This window comes from Strongylocentrotus purpuratus, unplaced genomic scaffold (genome assembly GCF_000002235.5).
Source record: "Strongylocentrotus purpuratus isolate Spur 01 unplaced genomic scaffold, Spur_5.0 spur5_scaffold_3, whole genome shotgun sequence".
NCBI lineage: Eukaryota > Metazoa > Echinodermata > Echinoidea > Camarodonta > Strongylocentrotidae > Strongylocentrotus > Strongylocentrotus purpuratus.
In genome coordinates this window covers 39,022,449-39,041,517 of record NW_022145609.1, presented here as the reverse complement: position 1 = coordinate 39,041,517, position 19,069 = coordinate 39,022,449, and the positions used below count along the sequence as shown (strand labels likewise).

Genomic DNA, 19,069 nt, shown 5'->3' with positions numbered 1-19,069 from the left:
ATTGGTTCGCTCTTCAACATTAAAAAATACACTGCAAAATCAATGTTGATCATCATTATGACCTCTAATAGTGATTAAATGATCATAATGCCTCAGAATTCATACCTTGTTGACTTTTTATAATGAAATTTTAATTTTGAAGTGGAAAACAAAACAAAACACATATGTGCATGTATATGTTGTATCAACACACAATCATGCATATACTTCAATCAATGATTATTACTCATTACTCATTCAAGAAATGAATATGGAGCTGATGACTACTGGTAAGGTGTAACACTTCATTGAAAGCAGCAGGCAAAATATGAAAGGAGTGATCCACAAAATTCACAGACCCAAGAAGATATCCACTGATGCACTTGTACATATTTAGGCCTCGTTCAGATATGAGACGGCAAAACCGCTGCGGGTTTTTCTACAACGATGACGAACAGAGTAATACGCTTCATATGTCTGTATCTTAAAATACAGAGCTCAGTGAGTACGAGTAAGACCTTTGTTAGAGATGTCGTGGACAAGTGGATATGTCACCAGACGGTGGATCACAAGGTCCGCGGTTCAAGTCCCACCGCGGCACTAATGTCCTTTGGCAAGACATTGATCTACATTTGCCACTCTCCACCCAGGTGTTAAATGGGTACCCGGTAGGATGCGAAAGCTAATGTGCTTAGATTAGCAAGTGTGCGCTTGTAAAAATGACGCCTGGCTGGAATGCTCCCCAGGGAGTGGAGAATGTGCATACATTGTGTGCGGGTAAGCCTTGAATCCGATGACCGGGGTAATAGTATATATATCTGTAAGGCGCTTTGATAGGGCCCTCCTGAAAAAGCGCCATATAAGAAATAGTTATTATTATGCGCAGCTGCCACTCATTTATAATTTTTTGTTTTTAATGTGGCAGCCTTTTTGCGGATTACCACATCATATCTGAACGGGCCCTTAATGTTTGAAAATATGAAGAGGAATGACAGGCATAAAGAAGAAACATTTTAACAGGAATATACTCGCTTACGCTAGTTTGTCAGAATTATCCATGGAATAATCTAGAGGATCGACCTCCCTAGAAAGATTAAAATCATAAGAAAATAATGTAAGAGTAATCAAGTATATCAATGATAAAGCACTGGAAAACAAATTTTCAAGAAATTCTGCTGAAGAATACGAAAGTTACAAATGCTTCAAGATCACCTTTTTAAGATTACATGAAGTTGCAAAATCTTTGATTTCTGTCGTGAGAGCTACCCTTTTTTTAAAAACATGAATCATTCTAGTTTTTGTTTTTGTTTTCAAAAAATTGTTTTCTAAAAAATGTGACCCAAAATTATATTTTTGAATGCATAATCATTATAGGTCATCGTTAATGTAATAAATATTCATCCCCTTCATCAAAACTCAAAACTGGAATTGCGAAGGAAAAATTCTATACAAAACAAAATAAGAAAAGCTTGTCAAGGAAATCGTAGAGTTGCCAACTCCTTCATAGATATTTTAAAAATTGAATATTCGTGACTCCCACACTTTAAAAGATATTTCTGAAACAGAATCCATTTCTTTAATAAATACACAGCTACTTTTTAAAGTCATCTTGATGTCAGGAGATTATAACGCTCATAAATTCAAGTAATCTCCTCCTATGTACCCATCTACTGATTTTGATAAACAAAACTTAGGTAAACCATTGCTCTTGTCATATTCAAATATGATGTAATTACAATGGGAGTAATATCACTGAAGCAGGGAAAAAATTAATATTTATTTTTCAGGGGCTACTTTTCAAGCTTGCCTGCATGAAAATACCATTCTAAAATTTGTTTTGCATTGAACTGTATGCAAATTTACAGGGGCTCTTTTCTGATTTTCGGGGGCTCTTTTAGGCATTTCGGGGGCTAATTCGCCCCGAGCCCCCGAGTATTTTTTTCACTGCACGGAAGCTATTATATGCTGTGACGGAGCCAGACGAGTATGAACTCGCCAACCTGTATCCATAAAACAGACTCTAAACAGGCTCTTAACGGACAACATGCAAATCCATTACACTCAAAGAACCAAAAGAAGACCCAAAGCACAAGATAGATTAAGATTCTGTCATAAAGATAAAAACAACCATAAAACCGTAAGAGATTATTATATTTTACCAACAAATAAATACAGATATATTAGGATATTGTGAACTGGTAAATAGACAGGTGTTAACTTGTAATTTCATTTCATTAAGAGTTTTAATACAAGTACAAAACTTATACAACTGATAAATCTCACCTAGAGCTTTATAGGGCACCAATGATTACATTTGTACAACATTTCTTCAAACTCATTCATTTCACCAATAAAAAAATGTATGTACAATTCCACTCAAGTGCAGAGATATCTATTTAGGGAAAAAGAGGTTATTTGATTAGTAAACAGCTGAAGTACATTGCACCAAAATATAAGGAAAAATCCATGGAGTTAATGGAAATGAAAAGAAGAAAAAGAAAAAGGAGGAGAGCTAGTTTCCATTAGAGCACATCCTTGCGGTTAAAGAAAGAGAGAAGAAATGATATTAAATGAAGATTAAGTGAAGGAGAGTTTCCTTATACAAGAAAACATCCCTGAGGATAATGATGGAGAGAAGAGTAGACATTAATAAACTGAAAGAAAGAAATAGAGGAGGGTTTCCATGACAAGACCGTATTCCTGAGGTTAATGACTGAAGAGAGGATAAGCTGAGAGAAAGATGAAGAGACGGAGGGATTCCAATCAAGTCCTGAAAGGATTAAAGCAAATAAAAGAGGAACTAATACAAACTTTGATCTCTTTCTGCCATGCTTGGAGAAAATGGAGGATGATCGACGAAGACGTTTTTCTATCGATGCCGAGAGTCTGTGGTATTTGCGACTGTTTAGAGGGAATGGAGGGGGAGGAATATTTGACATGCAGCTGTATTAATACCGGTCTATAAAGCCTTGTAATATAAAAGTTTACAGTTAATTTTTGAAGTCAGTTGCTTTGTATTGCATTATAATCACATTAACAAGCTGGATTAATTTTCACTAAAGCACATTTTTAATGGATTCAATCCCAGATTATCAGGAGCTTAGAGATTGGATCAGGAGCTTCAAAGAGAACATATTTCATTGACTAAGGAGAGAAACAATTTATCAGACTTTGAATTCAGGCAGTCTAAGGTAGATTAGCTAAAGGTAGACTACAAACCAGATATTTTTTGTAACAAAACTAGAGGTAAAATTCTGTTGTAATTTAGGCTGAAGATAAGGAGTGTAAACCCTGAAACATGGATCATTATTTCAAACATGTCTTTGTTTTTATATGTGTTGTTTAATATGTTTTGAACAGATACAAAGGTTTTCAAAGATACCATCAAACACCCTTTTACCTATAGGGTCTGAGATATAGGGCTACCCATCACGCATGGACAATTCTTCCTGGTCAGGAATTGTGTAGGAAGGGGATGGGGAGGGGTTAATTTAGGTCATGGCTATATCTTCCCACCATCTTCAAAACTCTTCCCGTTCCAGACTAAAAACAATTCACTCTGATAGGTCTAGAGGTCCCTATCCTCCATTCAGTATGACTACCATTGAATCATGGTCTCATGGGGGGTCAAAGGTCATTGCCTCTCCCATTTCCCCCATCATACAGCTGGATATGAATATACAGGAAGAGAGGGGTCGAGTGACCGTCCTCGTCGTGGGAGGAAGCAAGTATCTGTCAGAATGAACACAAAAACTTCAAATTGCCCCAATTTTTTTGTTAATTTTTGTCTTTCTTTTAGTTCTCTCTATGGTTTGAATTATTATCCACCACCTGTGTGTGATCAGGGGGGTGTTTCACAAATGATTGGTTATCATCAGATTTGGCACTGATTTTAGTCAATTGTCATTGAAAAAAGGCTTTGTGAAACCAATCCCTGAAGTGGGATATTGAGAGCTGGGGGGTGTTTCACAAAGACTAAGATCAACTTTAAGTTGGACTAACTACAGCAGGTCATTCATGCCACTGGTTGCTCTCACTATTGGTCTCTCAAATATGTTCTATAGATAATATTTTTAACTTCAATAATGAACTATCAAAAAAGGTAAATTCTGTGATTTGTGACCACGATTTGTACGTCCCTTGACAAACCAATGCCAGGAATAGTTAGAGGAACTACCGGTAGTCGATCTTAGTCTTTGTGAAACACTCCCTCGATAGCAAACGGTTGGGATCAGTGGCAGGTAAATTTGGGGCACACAGGGGGGATAAACCAAAAAATTTAAAATTAAAGATAATGCTTCTGACAAGAGGTAAGAATGGAAGCAATTTTTTGTTGTTTTTGTTTTGTTTATAAAATTAGCATATCTTCACTTCTTGACACCTTTGCTCCTTCACCCCCCCCCCCCCCCCCCCCCAAAAAAAAAAAAAAAAAAAAATCAGAGAATCTTGGATCCAACATTATGAATTCATGATAAAAAAGATCAAAGATTTACATTTTGTTTTTGTAATGTTACTCTTATCTCTTTTTCCTTAATATAATAATATTGTAATTTCCCATTTGAATCCCAGTATTTCATGATCATCTATTTTTTTCTTCCCCTTTTTTCATTTTTGGAGTGTATCAAAGAGAGATTATCCATTTTTAAAAGTGTATATTGTGACTTTGCTTAAAACTGACCAAACTTCACTGCCTTAAAGGGTAATGTTTTGCCAACTGACCAAGCCCATGGAGACTATTGATACTAGACAGTGATAAGCATATCACTTACATGCCCAAAACTCTCCAAAACAAAACTTTGTTTTCTTGCCATTTCATAAGTTGTGTTGATAGCAAAGTAGATTCTAGTTTCCTGTATGTCATGATGTGGTCAACTCTTGCCTTTTCTTCTGCCCGGCCAAACACAGGTTTCCAATTTCCCCCGTATTAATAAAACTTATCATCACATTGGGTTTATCTGATTAAGGAGGAGCTGAGGTACAGGGGTCATTCAATGCTGCAATTTTGTTTCAACTTGTAAAAACAGCTATGGTTAAAGATAAAGGTGAGTTCTGGTAATGCGATTGCATTGTGAAAGAAAAGGTGTGGAATTAATAGATATATTCATTTAACATATCGCCTTCGGGAATCAGGTGGCGCCTGTATTAAGCTGCCTAGGTAAACGAAAAAAGATAATTCAGTAGAAAACAGATAATAATAAGAATTTGTGTCATTTGCTAAATTTCTATTTTAAAGAATGGGCGAGAGCACATGTAGATGAATAGATAGAGAGATAGATGGAGAGAACTTACGTTGCTTTCTCCTTTGGTGTTTTCTCTTTTGGGTTGGTCTGTAGTGAGCTATGCTGGCACATAATAAAGAGGGCCATGGACAGGAATAGAATATTTCCCTGCATGAATGGAAAAATGATGGTAAGAATTAGAAGACTAAAAACAGGTGAAAACTGGGATATAAGCAAATAAACACAACTCTGTTCATATACACATTTTAAAGGCTCTGGGGCCTGTTTCATAAAACTTGTTATCAATGACAAATGCTTAATTCTATGACAAATTTGCTCTCAGCCAATCAAGTGCCACGATTTCAGTAGCTTATATAATAGTTATTGTAACTTGTTATTGGTAACAAGTTTAATGAAAGAGAGCCCTCCCTGTACAGTATAACAAGAGACAGACAAATTCAAGCTAGACTTAAGGTCTTGTAAAATTTGATTATATGTCAAAATATAGACTGTGATTTCTTATTGATATCGTACAGTATTGTGTCCAAGTTTTACCCTTCCAGAAGCAAATGTATGCCAAATTTTCACTTGAGATAATAGTGTCCCACAAACTTAAAGTTAAAATATTTTTAAAAATTCATCTTGAATCGCAAAATATGACTACAAACATGTATATGTCTCAAAATTGAAGTATTATTAAGGCTCAGTTTAACAGTACAATCAAGAGTTTATTTGGAATCTAGCTTCTAGCAGATCAATCACTCTTTTACAAAATTAATTAAAAAAATTTTTGTACCAAAGTGCTAACGTCATATTGGCTTGTCGTCCAGATTACTGGTTCTAAACAACAAAGCCTTGCACGAGGTTCACCGCACAATCATTCAAGCAGCAGGCTGCATGGAGCAGGGCAGATTCATTGTTTGGTGCTGGTGTGCTCACTGCACCATTGTTTAGAACCAGCAACCTTGACAATTTGGCCAATATGACATCACACTTCAGTACTTTATAGAGCAGCAGTTGCTGTCACAATACTTACAAATATGATGAGGCAGACCGGTGCTATAAATGCATATTGTAAGTTGCTCTCTGCGCACATCCAGCAACTGCAAGAAGGAGAAAAGGGTAAGATATTATAGTTTTATATTTGTTTTAAAAGGCGATCTGTGAGGGGTAAAGTGAATAAAAACAATAATAATAATAATAATCTCATTTATATAGCACTCAATATTAAAGATAAAGAGCTGTATCAAGTTTTCACAACAAGAGAATTTGCATTGAATATATATATTTTTTGTCTGTTAAGAACAAATTTTACCAACTGCTGCAAAGCCGAGGCCCAAAAATGAATATACCGAAACATACATTCTGACCAACATGGCTGAAATTACTTTTAGAGAAAATTATTAAGGGGTGCTAATTATAAATCAAGAAAGAAATGTACTTACTAATCTGGTGTACCGTAGCCTTCAAAATCCACCGCTGCTGATATACCAACAATCACTAGAGGTAAAACTAAAATGAAAATCATATAAAAACAATTACTTTTAAAAGAATTACTTTTTATCAAGATACAAAAGTGTGTAAAGATTTGATTTTGTGAAGGAAGTAAAATGTATCCAGAGTATTTATATCAATGTTACTTTTTAAACAAGGCATCAATTAACCATTATCTTTATCAACCCCTATTGGGCCACGATGTGTTTGGATTATTGTCATAACTTAACGTTTAAAAGTTTAGTGTTTTATTCAAAATTCGTTGTTTCATTGATATATTGGGTGAAGAACATTTTTCATGGATTTATAAGTTATAGCCAAGGTAGCTATTTCTGTTTCTAGATAGGAAAGAAAAAAGTAGACCTTCTAAATCCAAACACAGCGTTCAAATTCTCGACTGGATGCCACCAAAGACACCGAAGGGGTTAAAGCCTATCTGCACTAGTCTGGCCAGGAGGGATTAGTCCTCCCTGCATGGTCACTGACCGGTGGTTATTTCGTCAAATCAGGTCTCAATTAAAATAAGAACTAGATGGAACTTCGACTGCGCGCAGTCGAAAATGATGCCTCCGTCATAGAGCAATTTTACAAACCAAAACAGAAGAAATTTTTCAAATTCAAGTTCAATTGTAATCCATTAAGAGGTTCTCAGAATATCGTGATTACAAGCAATTTCTCATATACATATATGACCCTTTGATCTTTGACCTGATGACCCTAAAATCTACTCAGTTCATTGGCTCTGCAAGATGTCCTGAGTTAAATAGTAATCCATCTGTCAGTTCTAATGAGAATGCGTTCACAAGTTATTTTTGGATACATAATGAGCCCATGACCTTTGACCTCATGACCCATGAATCTACTCAGTTCATTGGCTCTGCAAGATACATACATGATCGAAATTTGGCAGGAATCCATCAATCTGTTCTAATGAGAATGCGATCACAAGCTATTTTTGCATACATAATGAGCCCTGTGACCTTTGACCTTTGACCTCGTGACCCCAAAATCTATTCAGTTCATCGGCTCTGCAAGATACATACATGACCAAAGTTTGGCAGGAATCCATCGATCGGTTCTTGAGATAATGCGATCACGAGCTCTTTTTGCATACCTAATGAGCCCTGTGACCTGTGACCTTTGACCTTGTGACCCCAAAATCTAATCAGTTCATCGGCTCTGCAAGATACATACAAGACCAAAGTTTGGCAGGAATCCATCAATCGGTTCTTCAGATAACGCGATCACGAGCTGTTTTTGCATACATAATAAGCCCTGTGACCTTTGACCTTTGACCTCGTGACCCCAAAATCTAATCAGTTCATCGGCTCTGCAAGTAACATACATGACCAAAGTTTGGCAGGAATCCATCAATCGGTTCTTCAGATAACGCGATCACGAGAACGGGACGTACGGACGGACGGACGGACGGACGGACGTACGGACGTATGGAGGTACGGACGGACGGACGGACGGACGGACAACCCGAAAACATAATGCCTCCGGCTACTTCGTAACGGAGGCATAAAAAGGGGATAATGGGGGACCAACGGGTTCCGCTTAGGCATTGTTTGCTATATAGAGGGCGCAACTAGCTACAAGTAGTGCAGTACCGCTTTAAACGTTGTGTCACACATGTTCTGGTAGCGCATTCATGGCTGCAGAGAAAGCAACCACACGATTCCTCCAGCTTACCGTATCCAAATGGATAATAGTATTTTCTCCTTGAGCTCTCTGCTTCAAAGACTTCCACCAGCATGATGTAGAGCTGAATACCCTCCAGACACATCCAGGCAAACGCTGAGAGGAAGAAGTAGTGCAGGAGCAGCGCTATCACTGCACAGAACGTCTGGAATGAAAGAAAGAAAGGAGCAAAATCATTAGAATACATGTATTTCTCCCTTGCATCTTGCTATTTAATTAGGACAATTATAATTTTGGCGTACCATAATACTTTGTGTTGTTTTAGTCTACCTGGATTTTAGTTAAGAAAGTGTTGTTCGAGATTGTAATATGTACAGCGCTACGAGTGTCAGAGCTGGCGGATACCGGCGCTATATAAATATCTATATTATTATTATTAATATTATTATTTATACTTCAGTAGTTTCTTAACAATATAATTTTTCCTTCTACAACTTAATCAGAATTAATGAAATCCTTCTATGAAGGCCACTGAATGTAGACAAAAAGGTGGCCTTTCTATACAGGTGGTGAATTAAGCAGGTTTCAAGCTACAGTACTGGACTTGCTCCAGTATACATCAATGGACTCATTTCACCAAAGGTGCAAACCTCCTCCATCAGGCTCCGCTCATCATCATCTGTTCATCTTCAACTATCATCTGGTCCTCGAACTCACACCCACTATGGAGATCGTGCCTTCTCTGTATGTGCTCCTAAACTCTGGAATAATCTCCCCGTCTCTGTCCGTGAATCCCCAACTCTTGACACTTTTAAACGTAGACTTAAGACCTATCTATTCAACATGAAGTAATTGTCCATCATCATACCGTATTTATAACCACATGTCCTATCTTATTGTAATCTATTTATTGTCTAATGTACATAATTATTGCAGTTTCAGTAATGATACTTAATTATTGTATTTACATTTTCATTTTTCATTATCATGTTATTGTTATACATTGTTAGTTAAGTAATTCGTCAAAATTAAGCGCATTGTTCATTTCACTTTTCTTGTTGATCCTTATTACATATTTAGTTTAACCGTACTTTTCATTTCACTTGTTTTGTAAAGCGCTTAGAAACTGTACTTGTATACCAGCGCTATATAAATCTTAAATATTATTATTATTATAGTACCACCTGCCTTTTAATAGTGACAACCTGTCTACAAAGACCACATTTTTTGTTTCCCTTGAAAATGGTTTCTAATTGAAACAAGTACTATAGGCACCTGTACATAAAGACAACCTGTCTATATATACCACTTTTCTTGTCTCCCTTGGGTGGTCTTTATAGACAGGTTTCTCTGTATTATCTTTATTGAGACATACCTTATTAGCTGTTTGGGTGATGCCAGCTACAAAGATAACCTCCGCCATGATGAGTGAGAGACACAGGTTCTTGTGGATAGTCGTACGGTCACTCTGAAGGTTCCTGAAATCAAGAAGTAAGGGATAGCATATGAATCATAATAATGATTAATAGTATGCAGATGTATGTCTACAAAATATTGTTTTAGAACCATTACTGTTCAATCGGCATTACTCTTATGTTATGTATACATGTATCAGTATTATTATTATTATCTGTCATTATTGTGATGTGTTGTTGTTAATAAATTCAAATTCAATTCAAATTCAATCTCATAGTGCCTTCTCTTGATTATCATCCAATACAATCAATTTGATGATATTAAAAAAAATGACACCATAGTACATTTTGGAAAGATGATTTCACTGAACATACGATATGATTGTTCTCTATCATCGGTAAATTTTGTGTCACTGGTTTCAGGATAGAGATTTGAGAAGTTAATTCAAAGCCCAAAGATATAACATCCTTCTCTCTCCCTCTAAAGGATACTTCATCCATTTTTAAATGTTCTTCAGATGAACTTACTTGAATATACAGAAGGTGATGAGAGCTAGGATGAGACATGGAATCGAGATGATGAAACCAAAGTATGTGATGAAGGATAAAGCGAAGGCATGCCCTTTCTGGAGCTGTAGGGAGACAAGAAAGAACAAAACAGACATTGTTTAGAGTGGGACTACAGGTGCATTTTAAAGAGAAGGTCCAGTTCTGGTGAAGGTGGAAAATGATTTGTGAAACTCTTTTTTTTTCTTCCCCATCAACTAGGAGGTAGGAATATCGTAAAAGAAGAAATGTCCAGTGAAAAAGATTGCCCTTCAAATGCCCTGATATAAGACAAATGACAAGAAAAACTACTAAAAGTTAGCTGAGGACCAAACTTTCAAGCCATATCTGTATGTCCAGTCCTGGTAAAGGTAGACAAATAATTTGTAATCTTTCTTGTTTTTTCCACGTCAGTGAGGAATATCATAAAAGAAGTCATATCCCGTGAAAAAGATTGCCCTTCAAATGGCCCTCATATAAGACAAATGACAAGAAAAAATACAAAAAGTTTGGACCAAACTTTATGTGTATGTAGTCCCATAAATCAATTTCTTTGTGCAGAGCATGTGACTGTCAGCAAGACAAAGTTAATCTCACGTTCACATTCCAAACCATTACGGTGCACTTCAGTTCATAAACAACTTTCCAAAAGCTAGCTTTCAGACAGTTCTTTCACAATGTAATTCCAAGACCAGATCTTGACTTTAAATACAGGTAGAATTGACATCTACCTGTGACCTTTACAATCTATTCCATGTGGTCTTGGCTTGGTCTGTAGGGTTTGACTTTTTGACATTTCTCTTATTGTCTTTTATACAATACAAAGGTATCATACTGTAAAAATAAGAAACATGTATGAAACTTTGTCACATGTTTGTGAGCCAGTAAGATTCTGAAAGTTACATGTCACAAAATAGTTGAATTCAACAGGGAAACTTTGCAATCCATGAATTTCTGAGACATAGTCAAATATAAACACACACGTTTAGGTTAATAATAATGCTTCCCAAAATACTGAATCTAAAATGGATAAATAAAACAAAATGATCACTTTCATGAAAGTTGAATTTTTGACTTACAGGAACCCCTCTTTTGACATTCATGATGACTGCAAAGTTTGTCAAGTGGTCACACGAGCAGATGGTGTGTGTCTCGTTGTTATGGACCATCCTGCAGCCTCTGTCCGACCACTCTCCGTTATGGAATTCACCCGACCTGAGTGAGAGAGAAAAAAATAAAAACAATACGGTAGAAATTTGAGTCACTGTGAATCGTCGCCTTCTGATTTAGATAGTGAATATACATGTAGATAATTAACTCTTTACCAGCCTTGGTCAACCCGACGGAACTTCATTGGCTGCCATGGCCGACTTTTTGTACAGAGTTTGTAAATATTTCATGCACACAAAAAGGTCTACATTTACAGTAGGCAATTGTAGGTTGCACTGGATTGAAAGGCTATTATCAGTCGTAACTCAGGGCAAGATGGGGGTATTCTAAAACCCTTGATGCAGAATTCAATATTATCTGTGAAACTTCTTTGCTGTGCGCCAAAGCATCAAGTATTATTTCATATGTTGCTCTTGTGGGCACAAAAGGTAATAAATTGACAAATACACATATACACTGGAATGAGAGGGTCTGGTTGATAATTTTGGAACCAGGTTCGTTCGTTAGTGTCTCCTTAGATCAAGATTAATGTAAAGTTCCTAAATTAAATTAAATTAAATTAAGTTCTTCCATCGCCCGATGGCTGCAAAGGCCGTCTCATTTACAAGGGCCAGGTCTTCATCTGTACAACCTGTTCCGCCGCACTGCAAGATGTAGTCCAAGTCTGGAATCAGGTGACACGGTTACAAATGTAGTAATGTTTTCATGGGGGGCACAATATTTTTATAACAGATTAAGAGATAACTGTAAAACTCACGTGTTATCAAACTTCCAGAAGGAGCAAACGGGATCCGAAGCGTTGTCGCCGGTCACAGCATGCTCAAAGGTCAGGTTGACCGGCTTTGCGAGAGGTGTGGTCTCCCAGGGGTCATTGATGGACACCGACAGGACCCTGGAGTTGACTGCTTGCCCGAGGTCCTGATAGACCATCACAGGCTCGTCACTGCAGGGGCGACGGGCCACCTGCGCCGCTGGTTTGATGGTCGTCCGGGCAGTCGATGTTTCTGTTATGTTGCCATTGCCCAGGAACTGTCCAATGTTATTGTACGCCAGTAAAACAATCTTGGTTTTTCCTGTTTGAAAATTAAAAGGGCAATACAATGTTGATCGCATGTACATTCCTAATCCTTCCCACAAGAGAAATCCTGATCTCACCAAAGAAACAAAGACTGTCCTATTTCTTCCATAAATGTATTTTTAATAATTGCCTTCACTAAAAATAAAATGTATCAGTGGGCATTTTTACATTGTAGTGACTTTAGTACAGAAATACAAATGACATCTTTTAAAACAACTGAAATAGCATTTGTAATCGCATAGTTGTTCATGATACTTTAAACTTCATTTATATTTCTGTTTGACTTGTATGTCCTACAGTGAAAACAGGAGACTGGTGTATCTTACCATCTTTGTTCCTTTCCTTGATAGCATCTGCAGGGAGAGTAATGGAATCTGTGATACCTTTCCATTGTCCTGACAAACCGTTTGGGTCAGGGAAGATGAGGTCACTGTCATCATCCTGATTTCGTACGACTACCTCCATAACTGCAAGTAATAAAGAAAAGACAGCAATGATGAGTTGTAAATTCAATTTTTGAAACAAACAAAAATGCACTAAACATTAATACATTCTTTTTACATCTGATCAACTTATTCACAAAAAAGTTCTCACAAAATTTGGTTTCTAAAGGCTTGTGGCTGCTACCAGTTTAATGTGGTCATCCTGCAAACCTCATTGTCTTTATTCTCTACAACTATTAATTTATTTATTAGTTGACTGGTTTGAATGATTCTGACTACATTTAAACCGACCAAAAGCTGTCGTCTTTTATAGTATCTCCAAAAGCTCAGTTCTCTTTTTGCTCTTGATCAATGATGTATAACAGTCCCCGTGTCCACACACAACATTTTCCGTGATTAGGTGTGATTAGCTATACCGTTTCGCGATAGTTATACAGTTTTACGATGAAATTGTGTGTGTGGACGCTCACTAACGATACCTCGTATAACGAAACGTTGTATAACGAAACGCAGGTATGGGCATCGTTTCGAACTAGAACTCAATAAAGAATCACGCTTTATCACGGAAGGTGTTGTGTGTGGACGTAACTAGTGTAACTAGTGTAACTAGTGTAACTAACTGGGCAGGGCTTAACGTGACCTCGAGCGAAAGGAGACCGGACCTCTCATTTCCGCTTCCATTTCATGACTGCAGTAGCAAACTGCGCACCTATACGACATTTCGCTGTAGAGTTTCAGGATTACTTTCTTTAATTACTTTGATAACTTTAATTGATACGATTATTATTTATACAATGTTTCTTGTGTGTGGACACTCTGAAATTTATACGATGATTCTTTATACAACGTTTCGTTATAGAGTTTCGGGATGAACTGTTTTGTGTGTGGACACGCTGAGTTTCATGTAGCCTCAAACTGTTATCTTTCAACAATATTCTACTTTGGACTGGAATTATTCTACAGAGAAAATGCAACCGTTTTAAATATAGTTTAAATAAAACCACAGAAGCTAATTTCAGACATCATTCCTAAGGCTTGCAGACACTGATGATGTACAAGGTGTTCATGGGGACCATCAGGGGAACCTTAAAACATGTTATCTCTCGTCCACAATCTCCTTAATTATTAACTGGATTGGTTTGACAAGCAGGTTTCCTGGAGAGGGCAGGCTGTCTGATTAATGCCACAGAAGTAAAACCTTGTCCTTTGCTTCAAGACAGGGTTGAGGTTTCTCAGAGATGAAGCGAAGGCCAGACTCGATTGACAAATTGGCCCTTTCCTGGTCATTTTAAATAGATGAGGTTTGATTTCAGTAAGGGGGCAGGGAAGTGCCCCTATCTTATTGCCCCCTCCCTAAATCATTCCCTCTTTTTCTTCAATTAATCCTCTCTATCCCTTTCTCATTCCTCCTATTAAGAACCATATTTATCTCCTTTGCCTGATTAAAAAAAGGGGCATTGTATTATGAATGTTTCCGATTCCCCTCCCCCAGAAAAAAACTAACAAATTTTCTCCCCCCTCCCCTTGCTCCTCTTTCTATGTCTGTTTCTGTCTGTTTCTGTCTGTCTGTCTGTCTATATGTATGTATGTATGTATGTATATCTCTCTCTCTTTTTCTTTTTCTCTCTATTCAAATTCAATGATTCCCCCCTCTCTCATTCCTCTCTACCATAATTACATGACTTTCTTGAGAATGATTCCATGTTAAATGAATAATAAATATTTCAATCCTTAGAAATCCTCATACTATTACAAGCAAGGCTGTTCCATATTGACCATAACACATGCAGCCCAACATTCTTCCCAAACTTCTGCGCCCAATCTGCCCTAGGCTAAAGGTCCTGTTGAATAAGTTGCAGGAAACGGACTCTGCGAGTGGTAGACAGAACTGACGACACCTGGATTAAGACGTGACGTCCACACGCCAGGGAATGCCCAGGTTTCCTGCAAGGCTGCATGAATCCATGCTACAGAATGGATACACCCTTTCCTATCGATACCCCTGGTGCCTGCATGTCCCCTCTCTCATCTTGCTCTTTAGCTGATATTAACCAAGGTATACTTGACATTCATTTGACATTCAGCTTTGCACAGGTGACATGATGCATATAATTTGGTAAAATATTAATGAGCAACCAACATTCAACTCTTGCTTTCATCTGTCACTATCTTTCTCTATCCCTCTCTGTTTCAAGCCCCTTTGACAACTTAAGTTCTTTTACATATCGACTCCTCTATCTCACCTGATATGATTCTATCACCTTTTTCCAACTTGACTCCTCATATACCTCTCTGTATGTAACTCCCATACAAATTCATCTCTTTCATCGTCCTGTATTGCATTTACTCACACACGCCCTAATTCTCTCTTCTTATCATTCTTTTCCGTCTCTCTCTTCTTCTCTCAAAGTCTATGTCTCTCCTTCCTCCCCTACTCTTCCCCTACTCCCCCCCCCCCTCTCTCTCTATCTCATCTTTCTCTATATAAATTTGTGAAATAAAGTAGCTCTCAACTCTTATCTCTCTCTCTCTCTCTCTCTCTCTCTCTCTCTTTAGACCATCTCCCATACACATACATATATTTCTCCCCTTCTTCCCCCTCTCTCTCTCTCTCTCTCTTTCTGTCACCCCCTCTCTCTCTTTCTCTCTCTCTCTCTCTCCCCCTAAGAATCTTTCTATTCTCTATCTTTCTCTCACTCAAGATATCCTAATACTCCTGAAGTCCCAGACCAAACCGACAGCCGATCAAGACAAGCAAGCTTCGATGGAGGGGGACAGGTGACCCCAAGAAATTAGAACGGACTTTCTCTGCATCTCTCTCCTGACCGATATTCTGTCACTTCACCTCATACAACATGACACCTCTAGATGTCGGAGGGAAAATGATTATGTCTATGCCTAGCCTAATTCATTCATTACGACAAAGAAGCAACAATAGAAATAACTTTCCATTAAAAGCAACAGGGGGGGGGGGTGGGGACTGAATTCTAAATCCTAGTAATTAAGATGTAAGAGTTTGAAACTATATTATGTTACCCAGGGGCATCTTTGGACCATTTTTGATCGGAGACCAGCAAACCATTCAACGACAAACGTTAAAAATACCAACAAGCACTAAAGACTAGGCAGTGTCACTATATAGTCTGGTTTGAGCCATAAAATCACTTGTGGTTTAAATAAAACTTCAAGTTATCTTTAAAGTTAAAAAACCACACAGTCCTAAACTACAAGACAATCTCAAAGTTCAAAACCACAAGCTAAAGTTAAGTTAAAAACCTAGCCATAGAAATCAAAGTAAGGATATATAATTTCAACATATCTCATCAATATTCAAATAGTGACTCTATGTAAGAGATTCTACATCACATTAACTCAATAGGGACTGTAAATTTCTTGCAAACACATGTACAGCCAGTAATACCTACTCTACAACTACTACTATGCATCACATCACCTGTTGGGTAAAGTGAAAACTCCTTGAAAATGTATATAATGGTGTATTTCGCTATAATGAATTGAGGCAGTTATATATCTTGCCACCTGAGGTCTGGGAAATGTATCCAAAAGACTCAATCTCATTTACAGGCTTCGATTCTTTACAGGGGTTTTGTCAACGAATTTGACAGGTGCTTGCAACATTCCGTCTAATGAGAGGGAATGTGCTGTAAATGTCATGACAAACCAGGAAATGCGTTGATTTATGTGTTCTGGCAAAATTTGAAGCATGTACTTAGAACTTTACACCATGACCTGTGTAACCATAATCTAACCCTATTTTCATAAGCCCTACCTACACTCTGCCCCCCCCCCCAACAAATAGCACACCCAAAGATGAATAAGAATTGCACAGAAAAATCAAGTCTTTGCATGACAACCTTTGATAACATTCTTGAAAATGATTTCATGGCCCAGTTTTTAGAGAATTGCAAACTATTGCAATCAATCTTAACATACGCTTTATTATGAAAAGTAAATAAATAATTAAAAATCCTGAAAAGTAGAGCTTGTGTAGAATTACCTAAATTTGTTTGTTTAGCATTTACTAAATTTGGAAATGGGTTTTTAGATATTTAATACCCTTTCACTCTATTTTAGTATATGATTTGTTTGCTTGTCTGGTTTTATCAATGCATTTATAAATCCATACATTGAGTATATATGCATGAGATGTTCATCTTCATGCAGATGACCTAATCCCTTAAGGCGATACTGAACTGATGAACTTTCTGCGCCATCCCATGACAACTTGCCAACAATGCGTTACGGAATACCTAATTTCTGCTTTGCGGACAGAGGACTTGATGCTAGAACTAAGAGCGCAGAGAGTTATGGGATCATACTGCTACACCTGACCCGAGACGACGCTAGAGGGGATTTTGCGGTAGTGAATCTAGTACATACGGCGTGGCTTTAAATCCAGCGTAACATCCTTCGACAAATCAAATGTGACTGGCAAGTTTTTTAATAAGTAACTAATTAGCTCTCAAGCTCTCAGCGTGTATAACCCAGCTGTCGATCATGTCTTGTTTCAACATGGAATACATTAACCTTACATGAACATGTATGTCTAGGATATTCTTAATTGTGACTTATCAAAACTGCAATTTATACGGATAGGTAATGTACAAGACGAATGGGATGACTGAAAGGTTGGTGTTGTTGTTGTTTAATTCAGGCAAGTCAGTCAGATAGATTATGACCGTTATTTCCAAATACTATGAAGAATTATTTTGAATTCAAATTTACGTATATGCACTCACATAAAATGCGTATATATATATATATATATGTTATGTATATTTCATATTTCTTCTTCTTGTATGAGGATACCATGGGTCATACAACAAAAACATATCTTTAGAATTGCAACTTTTGTAAATATCCAGCTGGATAGCCTGACCAAATGTGTTATTACCTGTACATCACAAATGGTATACCCAGGGGTCCAAATTGTAATCTTTTTCGTCAACCATGTATATACACAACATTTTTGTTGTTGAAAGCTGTCGTCCCCTTTCATTCAAACCATTTATTGTACGGTAAGCCAGTGGAGGCCATATCTATATATGTTTGATAGGGACAATAAAATAAATCTATAAACTTAAATCCGAATCTGATGTATGCTTGTATTTCAAAGTTGGCACGTATTCAAAATGTTGTTTGGGGTTAGGCTATTATGTTTTGGGGTTGGGCCATTTGACAACAGTGCACGTACCTCGATATCATGAATTTGCAATCTGCAATCTTTATAATGGTTAAAAAAACACCACAAAATATCACTTTCGTGTCTCAAACTTGGCATATAACATGCATATTCTAGGACTATAAAATGAGAACTTCTATTGAAACCCTTCAATAGAAATTGCATTTAGATAACAGCAATTATCCCCCCCCCCCCCTCTCTCTCTCTCTCTCTCTCTCCCTCTCTCTCTCTCTCTCTCTCTTACAAATAATATAAACTCTCTGCTTCAATTTTTGTCATACCCTCCGCAAGAAAATTTACACTTTTATAAACTCTACCAATCACCTAATTGAAAACATATCGGTACACATGTACATAAAAACGTATTTACATATATAACTTTTTACTTTTTATAAACTATTTAAGACTGTACAAAAAGAGGAATTTAAAGGGAAGATTAAACCCTAATTGAATGCAGAGGTACAAAACAAACAAAAACAAATGATGAGTTGTCACATTCGACTATAAACATGTATGTGAAATTTTGCCCTCTCATATGGAATTGTATTGAAGAAAATATTTTTATAAATGACAAGCCAAATTCACTTTGTAAGTATTTGAAACTAGGTGTACAGAAAGGAGGATAGGGGGAGGATTATATGCTAATTAATTGCAGATTTACAAAAATGATGAAGTGTCCAATTTCTCTTCTAAAATTTGCCCTCATTGGGACGTTTATGAAGTGTTTAACCGAAACATCTGGGCTAGAAGCAAGGTTTTTTGTTTCCCAGGAGTAAAAAGTAATGTTTCCATCTTCAAACACCATAAATCCCCCAAAAATGATGAATTTCCGAGGGCAACTCCCACTAGGAAACCATTGCCTTTGAGCTGGAGAGGAG

At 37.2% G+C, this 19,069-nt stretch overlaps 1 protein-coding gene across 7 annotated transcripts in view; it reads right to left on the bottom strand.

Moving 5' to 3' along the window:
- LOC100891565 (adhesion G protein-coupled receptor L2) overlaps window positions 1-19,069 on the bottom strand; it is a 50,570-nt gene that overhangs the window by 14,309 nt on the left and 17,192 nt on the right. For 3 of the 7 annotated variants that reach the window (XM_030996331.1, XM_030996332.1, XM_030996333.1), the window contains exons 6-16: window positions 12,872-13,012; window positions 12,225-12,540; window positions 11,377-11,512; window positions 10,280-10,383; window positions 9,712-9,814; window positions 8,388-8,541; window positions 6,644-6,710; window positions 6,235-6,301; window positions 5,269-5,366; window positions 2,791-2,880; window positions 1,016-1,063 (exon numbers count right to left, since the gene is read on the bottom strand). In XM_030996331.1, coding sequence (XP_030852191.1) covers window positions 1,016-1,063; window positions 2,791-2,880; window positions 5,269-5,366; window positions 6,235-6,301; window positions 6,644-6,710; window positions 8,388-8,541; window positions 9,712-9,814; window positions 10,280-10,383; window positions 11,377-11,512; window positions 12,225-12,540; window positions 12,872-13,012 — 1,324 coding nt within the window. The remainder of the gene's footprint in view (window positions 1-1,015; window positions 1,064-2,790; window positions 2,881-5,268; window positions 5,367-6,234; window positions 6,302-6,643; window positions 6,711-8,387; window positions 8,542-9,711; window positions 9,815-10,279; window positions 10,384-11,376; window positions 11,513-12,224; window positions 12,541-12,871; window positions 13,013-19,069) is intronic. The other 4 variants (XM_030996335.1, XM_030996336.1, XM_030996334.1 and 1 more) reach the window with 3 other exon arrangements.